This window comes from Drosophila hydei, unplaced genomic scaffold (assembly GCF_003285905.1).
Source record: "Drosophila hydei strain 15085-1641.00,03,60 unplaced genomic scaffold, DhydRS2 tig00000001-arrow-pilon, whole genome shotgun sequence".
Lineage (NCBI taxonomy): Eukaryota > Metazoa > Arthropoda > Insecta > Diptera > Drosophilidae > Drosophila > Drosophila hydei.
Genome location: NW_022045643.1, coordinates 9737834 through 9749843, shown reverse-complemented (window position 1 = coordinate 9749843; position 12010 = coordinate 9737834). Strand labels below are relative to the sequence as shown.

Below are 12010 nucleotides of genomic sequence, written 5' to 3'. Positions count from 1 at the left end.
AATTTGGAATGGCGTAAAAAATATTTGTTTGATTTTATTGATTGTCATGTGAGCCCATATTTATAATGCGGTCAACAAAAGTTTTTATTATAGTTTTTGGCCGACAAAAAGTCATCAAAACAACCAAGGGATATTTATTGATTTATTGCACGACTTATTCGACAGTATTACATGGGAGAATAAATTAAAAAAGTTGCTAAAAATTCCATGAGCTATGAACAATAGCGCAATGCAAGCGTATGCTGAAAACAGATTTAAAAATGATTTTCATGAAAATGACAACAATTCGTATACGCAATGTGCGTTAAGTAACATAATGTTGCAAGCGACCATAACTGTTGAATTAGTCGGCAATTTGCTTAAATGGATTTCGGGCACAGCGATTAAAATTGCTTTTAATTTTGATAATTAGCTTGAATAGAAATGTCCGCATCAATGGATGCCAATCAATTATCGATAATAACATCAATTAAGTCGGAAATGCGTTTCGACTTGAAGCTAAATCAATTTGTCATCAAATTACAAATGCTAGCCCCATTTTGCATCGAATTTCTAAACGAATCGTATGAGCTTTGAGTTCCATCTTTAATTACAATTAAATCAATATGCTAGAACACAAATGAAATTGCCAGCAAACATTAGATGGCACTTCCTCTTCCTGTTCGATTAACTCGCATTTCCGGCCTGCATATTAAAGTTATAAAATTGAACAGAGTCAGCAAACCAGAAATCAACTGAAATATATATATATATAAATGCATATGTGTGGGGCAGCTCAACTTTTTGGACAACAACTGATGCCCCGATCTGCTGTCTGCCGCTATGCCATAGAAAAATTGTAAATTAGAATGTGAAATTGTAGTTTCAAGGCAGCCAAATAGTTTGCCCTCCGGCAATCCAAAGCGGAAATGCAAGCTGGGCAGACAGGACAGCTGGACTAAAAACTGGCACTGGGGCAACGGACACGGTTTGTTTGGGGCAGCAGCTGCAACTACATGACGATGGTCAGTGAAAAATCGACCGCAACAAAACCATAAAACCAAAAGCAAAACGCAAACTCCAATTGCAACTAATTTCTATTTTATGGCCCCACACACAAAAATCAACCCAAAAAAAATGAGAGAAACCAAAAAAAAACTTTTGTTTGCGCTGTTTTGCCACATTGACCGCGTGGCTGAGTTTTCGATATGCTTTCAATTTCCTTGCGGGGTCAAATCACAAATGCCACAGCCCTTGTGTTATATATTTATATGTAGAATGCTTATATCCTGTAATCATTTAAATTAGTAAAGGGGTATATCGATTGTTGGGACAAATATATCAAATGTTGTGTAATATTTGGTCTACCCATGCATGCCCATCTCTCGCTTCATTCATTCTCTCAGTCTTGTTATTGTGAGAACTAAAACTAGTTCTAAAAAATGCATGAGTTTATGCTTGGGTAAAATTGTTGCAGCTATAAATAGGCAAACTGCTAGCCAGTCGCAGTGCGGTGCTCTACTTAAATGTTTGTTAAGTAATAAATATAAATAAAATATTTATATAAATATCTAATAATAAAAATAATAAGCTTTATGATGTTAATCATGATAATTATGAACATCATCATAATGTTAATGATAATGATATATTAAAAATGTCATGGACAGAAAATCGTATAACGAGCTGATAATGGTAGAGTTAAAGAAATCAGGGTAAATTCTAGTTGAGCAGCCCTGGATAGAACCCACACAGTTACGCATATCATATATAAGTTTTACATCATTAGCAAAAAAAAAACAGTATAAAGTTTCCTAAAAGTTACACAATGTTTAAATGGATTGAGCTGCAGCATCATGAACTGTCTGAGCTCAGCTGCGTAGGAGTAACTCTTATGTGATATATGTCCATGGCTCAGTGCAGTTGATGTGCGCACATCATGTCTGGCTGCATAATGTTGAATTAATGTCTTCAACTTAATGCTGGCAGCTTGTGTTTGTATTTAAAAGAAGTACACATAATTATCCTGCACAGATGAATAAAGGTTTGACAAACTCTTTTTTAAATTTGCTCGCAGTCAACTTTGCTCAAGGATAAAGATAAGCGAAATGAGTAAGTGCGTTGGTGTAACATAACTGAGAATCAGAGTTGATTTCGAATAATAGTAACAGAATGGCGAGAGCAATTTATGAGCTGATTAAATGCATCTATAAATCTAGAGCAAGGAACAAGAGGCACGCAAGTGACCATAAAACAAAGCAAATGAAGTCTCAGCTCTCATTAATTAGATACTAAAGTGAATTTAAAATGTAGTCATGCATTTTTCCAGCTGGCTGTCTGCATTTCTTAGCTGCTGCGCTGTCGGGCAGTGCAGGGTCAGCAAATGAGGCGCTTAACTGAATGACGCATAGCTGTTGGCTGCCACACTCGGCGTATAATTAATTTTAAATGCAAGTGAGTGTGTCTTCTCGCACACACACACAACCGCACACAAACACATTTGTCACACAAACATTTGTCAGTTGATTGCTGTCCTGTCTCATCTGTTCTGTTGCAGCTAGCAATAGTTCTCTCTGAGTGCTGACAGTTCTGCGAGCTTTCATTTGTATTTACAACATTTAACATGGTCATATTTATTGTTTAATTACAGTGCCAACTTTGAAATTAATTTAACAAACATCAGCAGCACAAATGTACATATTGTGAACTGAGTAATTAACTGATTCTGTTTAATTAGCAATTGTTGATCAATGCATTGCGCTCGCCAGTTACCAGTTGCGAAAATGTTAAATATTTAATATCCTTTGCAGTGCGCTTTCCAATTAAAATAATTGACTATGCTGTGTATTATTTGAGCGGACAGTGGAAATTATTATTATTTAGTTTTTCGCGTTGGCATTTATTTAAATTTAAAAACCTGACCGCGCTTCTAGGCATCCAAATCATAAAAGCCTTTGGATATCATTGTAAAAGACAGACTCTAAAAAATTCACTCTATATGCGATAGCCAACAAAATCGAAATGACCAACTGCAGTTGTATGAAAAGCAACTACTAAGCACACTTTGTATAGAAATAAAAGTTGGAGGATAAAATGTTTTATGTCCGCTCTGCACGCAATGGAAATTGCAAGTCAGGCAAAGCGAACAAGGAGAATGTTGCGCACTGATGGTAAACTTGACAAGATGCCAAAAACAGCGGAAAATGTTGTGGCCACAATATAAAAAGGGGCCTATGTGGGGCGTTGCTGTAGGCGTGGCAACTGTTGCCGAGGGTGGATTGTTAGGTGTTGCTTAGATAAACTGACATGATTTAAATGGCAGAAAAACTTTTTGGAGACTTGACAAGACACCTGGCACAAATGTAAAAAAACTCTCGTACCCGCAGACACACACACACACACACCAATACAGTCGTATGTGTAGTTGGGACATTTTCCAACATGGCAACTGTCATCTAACGTTTGTCATGTGCTTTTAGCATTGTGTCTGAGTTCCTGTTCCACTCTTATCAAGTTGCTGTTTGTTGATTGAATAAACAGGCACAAGCTGTAAGTGTATGTGTGTGTGTCTTTGTTCTGTTCTTGTTTTGTATGTGGGTGTGTGTGTGTGTGTTAGACACACATACGTCTGCTCAGTGAAAACTTTTTTGACATGGCCCCCGACACTGGGCCAGTCTAACTGAGTTTTCCATATTTTGTGCGTGCCACATGGAGAGAAGTAGAAAAATAATATTTACTTTCTAGCCGAAATTGTCAGAAAGCCTTTCGGTTTGCCAAAGTCATGCGGGCTGAAAGCCAAACCGAAATGAAAAATGGTCAAAATAGTTGAAAATCTCAATGGAGTCAGTTAATAAATCATTGAAATTGGCCTTTACGGACAGTAATATGTCAGCAAAGTCATCACAAATAGTAGTTGATATTTGCTTAAATGCATTTTTACGCATCAGACTCAATATTTGCGTGGCACTTATGTTACGTTTCGATTAATTAAATATTCGCTCTGGATGTGCTGAATTGCTTTAATTTGATATATGTATACTCTACGTATGTGAAATCGCTTTGTTAATTTGAATTAAAGGTCAAAGTTTTTAGTGATTTATAGTTCAGTGAGTTTTCTGTAATTTGCAGCTTTTTGTTTTTCTGAACATTTTTTCAAGCATTGTACAGTTTTTGCCACCCTTGTTGAGCATTGACCCAAAACAAGGATACCGCCCTGTTGCTGTCCAGTCCGATAGCAGGTTCTCGTCTAGTCACAGTCGTACAGCTGCCGTTTCATTATCCTGCCTACCTTTTTTGACAGTCTTGTTAGGCCGGGGGACTAATGATGACAAATGTATATAAAGCAAAAATAGCAGACGGCCATTTCGGTGGGTGCCTGGACCGCGCTTCAAAGGTCAGACGGTCAAAATAGTCGCATATGTACGTTGCGACAGTCGACAGTGTCCAGCTGTCGGCTGGTCCACTGCTCTACTCATTGTGTCTGCATGCAAATGACTTTATTTGAATTTTAAATGTGTAAATTGTGCTCGTGTTGCTTGATTTCTCCGGTCCGTTCTCACAGTTTACGACCTGGCCGTTTGTCACTGATAACGGCGCAAGTGGAGGACTCCGGCCAGACACGACCGAATGAAAATTGCACTGGCATGGCAATGGAACAATGGAACGCAATGACAACAACGTTGCTGCCAACAATGGTAGCCCTCCACCTGGCGCCAGCTCGCAAGGAGATATAATCATTTCCGTTGCCGGCCCACGTACGTCTTTTATCTCTTTCAAATTTTCGTTATTGTTATGCGCTTTAAAAGGTTTTCTTGATAATGGAGCCGCAGAATATGAAAGTGAAGAAAAAAGAAACAGAACTGTTGACTCACCTGGTAATTTCCGGCAGATGAAATTCTTTCCATCGTCAATGGCGTCAACGGCGTACAGTGCGTATACTTAACACACACATATACGTGGCGCGTGTAAAATAGCTATGGCTTCGCGCTGAATGTGCCGTGCCACGCCCCTGGCACTCATCACCCTTCATCTGCTCGTGACAGGCTCTTAATTAATTTCAAATTAGTTAAGCGCCTTCAACGCAAATTTTAACTATTCTCGAGCTGTTTTTGGTTATGGATTCCTCCTGCGGCAAATTTATTAACACGCTGCCGCACATTAAGCTTGGCAACACGCAACCAACTAAAAACTAATCGCAAAAGTTGCGACGAACACATAAATTTCGGTTTACTTTCCATTCTTCACTCCTTTCCATTTTTTTTTTTTTTGTGTTAAGGAAGCGACCCAAAACAATACTATATAAATCACATAATTTAGTCAAGCCATCATATTGGAGTCCTTCACAAAAAAAAAATCAAATAAAATCTTGTACTTTTCATGGTCCGAAAGGAGTTTCGAAATATGCGCTTGGATGAACCGTGTTATAATTGCCGAAGCTTTTAAGTTTTCGCTATTTTTTCTCGTGTTGAGTTGAGTAAGCAGTAGCATATTGAAGCAGCTTGCAAAGTTTTGACAATTTCAATATTTAGCTCAGTGGAAGTTGAATGTCTTTTACTGCAGACTGCAAAAGTTTTGCCAACTATTAGCCAAATCGCTTCTGCTAAGCGCCAATAAGCCGAATAACTTGTAGCTCCTGGCGCTGCTGTCGCTCCTTCCGGCCCCCGTTTCGGAGAGCTCGGTTGAAGAATTACGACGCATCGGAGAATTTATGATCCATTGAATGGGCTGCAGCGCAGAGGCGGCTGCGGTACCAAATCACAAGAGCTAAGACCAAATGCGGAAACCTAAAACCGCTCAGGCGCTGAAATCGTGTGCGTGTAAACATATTGCCTGCCTTCGTGGATATTTACGGCAGTGTCTGCTCACCTGTGTGTCATTGATGTACGGCTGGCGTATGCAAAAGATAACCATGTTGGCCAGATGCACGGGCGGGCGTGGGCGATCGGGGGTAGCCGTGCTAAATGTCATGCGGTAGGCATGAAAAATTGCAAATTAACTAAAATTAATGGCAGACCATGTGTAAATTTATTAAAATTGATACGCTGAGCCAGGCGCGCGAGCTTACCAACTTCATTTACGAGGATTTATGCGGTGCCCTAATCAAATAAACAGCACAGCAGCGCGTGTGCGCTTTTGGCCAGTTTAGTATAAAAAGCAACTTATATATCAATCAAAAGTCGAATCGATACGACTTATCTGAGCACAATTCGGAGCCACAATTCGACTGTTGATTGAGTGACCTGCTCTGCGTCCCATACAACTGCCTCCAATATATATATGTATATATAAATATATATGTATATGTTTTGCAGCTTATGTTATCAATATGGGCATTAGCTTCGACTGTTGTACCACGTGCTCCAAGCCCCACAGAAATTCACATTGGTCGGGCGTTGAAGTTTTCGTTTCAGCGATTCCTTTGCCGTATTTTATTTATGGGTTCAATTTGCTTGCAAGTAATTAAGCCGAGTTTGTCTGGATTAGTAGCGAACACTGAAATTGCCAAATGCCTGTCAAAATGGCTGAGTGACAGCTTAGTCTAAGGACTGTGGTATCAATTTTGAAGGTATCAATGTGTATTTCGGGCGCACATTAACCTAAGACATAAACTTATTAGAGGCCGGCTGTCATGCCTCGAGCTAAGCTCGAGTAGAATATATTTTTAAGCCCTGTCACAGCCAATGCCTAAATTTAATTCAATAATTTTGAAATTGATGAAAAATTCTATTTCCGATGCAGATGCAATGTCCTTGATGGGTAAATCAAAATCGAGACAAATTTTATGTTAAGAATTTATTATTTATTTGTGTTGTGTCGGCTTTTATCTTACTGATTAATGTTTGTATTTATAAGTTGTATTGATAAAACCCAAATATACTTAAAAACTAGACTTAAGACCGACCTAACGCTCTCTCTCTGCTTGTCAGGCTGGCCTAGTGCCGACGCTCCCTATTGATGAATTGAAATATGGAACCGATGTCGTCTTGCGAAGCGATATTAGACTAGAAAAGGTTGAGTTGAGGGGCTCTAGTATGGTGTCAGATGCTGCCTTTTTTCGTGCAGCCGTCTTCTGCTCTTTGGCCATTCGATAATCTTCCCATTCGTTCGCAATGCGTCCCAATACTTCCTCTCCTTGTACCAGGAAGGGCCGTCCATTGCCTTGCTCGTACGCCTGCACTAATTCCCTAAGTTGCTGCTCGATTTTAGGTAGCTTGATGCTAATTGTCTTGCGCTCTCGCTCCTCCCGCAGCAGAGCGCCACCTCGATTATGATAGCGATTGGGCTTCTTAGCCTTCTCCTCAAGCGCCTCCATGCGTGTCCACAGTTTCACACGTTTGGCGTACATCTCGAAAATAGATTTATTTGAATTGTAATAATTCTTAATTTCCTTTAACTGTTCCTCTAGTAAATCCAGTAGTTCTTCGGTGCAACAATCTTTTTGATAATTTCGAACACTTGGATATTGTAAGGTGAGATCACACCATTCATTAATCTCCGTGTGTACTTGATCGATGAGAACTGACAGATTCGCCGTACGTATTTCTTCGCAGCGTTGCACCGCCTGGCTAAGCAGTTCATAGTTGTGCGTCGAATTGTCCGGCAGCTCACACAATTCTTGCATGGCCAATACATCGATAAGACCCAACTTCGACAGGCTCTGTGATAGTGAGGCGAGCTTATTTCGCATCTTATCCAATGACTTGTTCCACTCCTGCAGTCTCCTTTTGGCGCATGCTTTGTCACTTCGCCGCTGCAGCTCCTCTGTTAAGTGGATCATTAAATAGTTGAGCTTGAATTGCTGTTGCGATCGCAGCCTGCCAACCGGCTCCGCGGACGACTCTACAGCCTTGCTGAGCTCCATGGCTAACTCTTTTGCCTTGTCCAGTAATACTCGAATATCCATTTCAAACGTGCGCTGCATCTCTTCCCATACCTCGCAAAGCGTATCAACACTTATCTTGTTGTGATCTGCATCCCCCATTATTCTATGTTATCGTTCGATACGATGTGTTGTAAATTTTTAAAAGTTAAACTGTTGAAAGATAAGTCAATGTTGTGCATTAGACATATTAAAATTATAAAAGAGCTCAAGCCCGGTACCCGATTTTTACTATGAGAACTTAATAGTTCGTAATTCGCATTTTCAATGGGCTCAGTACACAAAAAGTAACGAATATATTAAAATAAAATATACAAAATATATCAGATATCAGATAATTTCGAAACCCTAACAGAGTTTATAAAGGGTTTTTAAATGGTTTAACCTGCTTTATCGTCTCCATGTGCCCTTCTCTTTCACATATACAAATTTATGTTTATCTTGATTTTCATTCGTCAAGCCGGAAACACAAAAGCTGATATTAAAAACAACTCACCAACTGCAATTAAACCGTAAAGTGTCAGCCATAAAATAAAACGCAGGTAATAATGCTCAGCTAATAGAAAAATATAATTTTTATTCAAAGTGGCCAAGCGACTAACTGTAATAAAAAGGACAATCAAAAGTTAAGAGCATATAAAACGCACACCCACACAACCACACACACATCAAGCACTACAAATTATTCAATTCAATTGAAGTGAAGACTGCATTTGGCAGCCAAGTGGATTACGTATCCACAGCTCTTTTTTCTGCAGCCTGATGCGGTCGGCGAGCGCCAAAGTGACGTCTATGATGGACGTACATTTCAACCTATACGGGCCGAGAGCTTGTGGCAGTGATTTAAATGCGCACCGAAACAAAAAGAAATCGCAAAAACTATGCGTCCAATCGAATGCCAACCGCGAGCGTAATTAATGTTGAATAAAGTTGCGCAGCATCCTTTTATCAGCAGCCAGAGCAATTGCAAAGGACAGCGCGAAAGTGGTTAGAGATTTTCCAGCCAAATTGAATATTGCTCGCTGCACACATGCCCTTCTGATCAAATTGAAGCACTGAAATTAAAGATACACTTACTTTGACTACAATAAATAAATCACATTGTAATGAGTGCTTATCAAGCTAAATTATTAAATAAATCTCCATGACGTTCCCTAATGGCTTTCAGCTAGCAAACCTCTCTCATAGAGCATACGCTTGGCCAAAAAAATGAAATAAGTGAATCTCAATGGTTACATTGTGCCCTGCTTTTCTGGTTTCAAATTAAGTGTTTAGGGTTTTTTTTGTCGAGTCGCACATATTGTCGAGCTGAGGCTGTGTCGATTGTTGTGCGGAAGTCTGCCTGCCTCCCGCCTCACGCTAATGAACTTCCGCTGTCAAATGAAATGCTTACCATGCAAATCGTGGCATATCGAATAATTGAACTCCCGCCGCAGCATTGTTATTATCATTTTCATTTTGTGCTTCCGCTGCCGGCACGGATTTCGTTTTCCATTCTTCCATTTGCTTTGCTGTTCGTGCTCCTGTTGCTGTACAAATTTCAATGTGTGGGGATCGCACATGTTTCACATCCGTTAACACCATTTTCTTAACTTGCCCGGCCAAGTAGGCAACAGTCAGTTCTTTCCTTTCTATTCTTCCTCATTTTTTTTTTGCTTTTTTTGCACGCTCAGTGCAAATTGCGCACATTTAAATGCAAAAACCGTCGACAGTTGCGTTTATAGGCGGCTAGGTGTTCATGATTGCTATGCCAAGCAGCTGGCACGCCCCTTTTTGGGTTATTTACAGCTGCGCGTGAGTTTTCATTTGCTGTCTTCTGCGTATGCTGGAGTTTTTACGTATACGTTTTTCCTCTTGCCGGATTTATATGCCAAAGATTTATGTCACATGCAGGCAGAGTAGCACGCACACACCTGTACCCCTGTAAAACTGTACACCTGACTGTGTGAGTGCTCGTACACACTGTCTGTGTGTTATGAATATGCATGTGTTCATTACGCTAGATTATTGTTATATCAGCGGAAACGGTGCACAGCTTTGACTGCGTAATGAATACCATTTGAATATACTCAAATTATTAAGCTCTAGCTGCGCTCGCCCCTGCACTTAGAGGAGCTTCTTGCTAGTGGACAATTTATTTTAGCAGCAGCACCATAGAACAGAAACAGCAAATGCCGTGTGAAATAATAGTTTGATTCAATGAGCAGTTTTCCTTTTGAGAGCATTATTTTGTCAGGCTGCGTTTATTTAACTTAACAAATATCCTAATGAAAACGTCATAATGAGATTAACATTTTCATAGATACAAACTGTGAAATTGTATAGTTAAAACTCTACTAATACGGGCCATATGTATTATATTTTATCACAAGCTTGTGGCAAATGTGAAAATTTAATTTATTGTCAATTGAACATACTGTAAAAAGTTTTAATTTTATATAAATATATATAAATATATATATAATATATATATATAAATATATATATGCGTCGTTTATTGTAAATTGAAGCGAATTGTGAATTTACGGTAAACTGCATTCACATTTTTGTAATCATTGATGCGGGCAACGGTCGTGAGCCGGGTTCATTTGGCAGCTTAGTGCCATTTTTGCATTTCCGCTTTGACCGCTCGTGGAGCGTCGATTTAATCTGGGCTTGGGCAGCAACAACGATGCCATCGCAGCAACAATTATGCCATGCGTAGAAATTCTCTGAAAATTTCTCATTCATAGGGCCGAGCCCAGTGCAGCCGCAAGAGCCCGTTTGCAACTGTGTTCGCAGTTCTTGCTCTGGCATAATGAAAGCGCGGCACGGTTGACATCCATTTGCCATGGCTATGGCCCAGGCGGATGCCACTTCCACATTCCCGCTGCAATTGCCAGAGCCAAGAGCAACCACATCGATGAGGACAATGACGACAACAATACGCCGATTGCCGCTGTGATTAACTGCATCGCAGTTGCCCATTTCGGGTTTTAGCTTTTAATTCTAAACAGCAGAGCGCTAATTCGAAACAGTTCTTGTTGAGGTCGTCTCTTGGGCATGCTCGCAGCTGACTGACTCTGGGCCCAGAAAACTTTCAACTTGCATGCGCTGTACCCGAATCTAACTTTAAACTTGTAAATAGAGAACTCAAAGTGTTCTGATCTGTAAATAAAAGTTGGAGAAGGAATTTATTGATTGAAACTTACTTGAAAGGTCTTGCTTCGTTGTAAGCTGACGACATTTAATCTGCTCATTTTCTAATTGCCTGAACAACATGGAACGATATCAAATTAGATCCAGCATGAAATCAAATGAACTGTCTAAACAAGCTGCTGCTCCGCTCCGATTGACAGGCAAAGTTCGAACAGATGCATGGAAACTGACAGTAAGTGTAAGCAAATGTTCTGGCACATCATCTGTGCAGCAGGCACTCACACACATTAAATCAACGAGTCCTGGCCCGGCCCAGCCCAACGTAGGTAAACAGCGTCTGTGCCCAAGCTCGTAACCTGAACAGCTAACTCGCATAATGTCAGGACTCCGTGTACTACTTATTATGGAAGCATTCGGCTGTAAAAGTTCTGCAGGTGTTTGTAAGCAAAGCAATCACAAATTAATATGCCAGGAGGCACACTTAAAAGACCATTCCAACACACAGGCCATGAATATCTTTGCAGAGCATACATAATCATAAAACAAGCTCAATATGCCTGGTATACATACATATATATCTCGTACAGCGCACAAGGCGTATCTTTCATTACTTGAGTAACTGTCTCCTCTGCCACTTACAATGCATCTGCATAGACTTTGATGTTCTCCACGCTTCTTGCAACGGCTGTCAGTTCTTTGTGCCATAAGTCGATTAAGTGCTGTACATTTAAGTTGATTTGTTTTTCAATTTATAAACCTAGTTGCTGGAGCAGTTGTGCAGCAAACAGTAAGTAGCTTTTTTGGATTACCAATTAACAAATGTAACTATGTTAAGTACACAATTAAAGCCAAAAAATATTCGTGCAATTATTGCAGTTAGAAAAAATTTGAAACTAAATTCAAATGGAAACTTTCCAGCAAATGCAGCACAACAAAGACAAAAACTCCAATATGCAGTTGTTGCTCATTTATTTGTTTTTTTTTTTTTATTTATTCCTTTGTTTGCAATAATAA

General features: G+C 39.7%; 1 protein-coding gene and 1 long non-coding RNA gene across 3 annotated transcripts; both read right to left on the bottom strand.

Annotated features, from left to right (window-relative positions):
* Window positions 1–4726: 4726 nt before the first annotated feature.
* LOC111597280 lies at window positions 4727–6226 on the bottom strand. 2 transcript variants are annotated; one of them, XR_002751307.2, is made up of 3 exons: window positions 6044–6226; window positions 4851–5974; window positions 4727–4775 (listed from the first exon to the last, which is right to left on the bottom strand). It is a non-coding gene; the product is annotated as an uncharacterized LOC111597280 (long non-coding RNA). The 2 variants fall into 2 exon arrangements; XR_002751306.2 differs by lacking the exon at window positions 4727–4775 and having other exon boundaries at window positions 5443–5779; window positions 5845–5974.
* Window positions 6227–6901: 675 nt separating this feature from the next.
* Window positions 6902–7960, bottom strand: LOC111597343 (anaphase spindle elongation protein 1-like). Its single transcript, XM_023311988.2, has one exon. It carries the CDS (start codon window positions 7958–7960, stop codon window positions 6902–6904), a length of 1059 nt encoding a protein of 352 aa, XP_023167756.1.
* Window positions 7961–12010: the final 4050 nt, after the last annotated feature.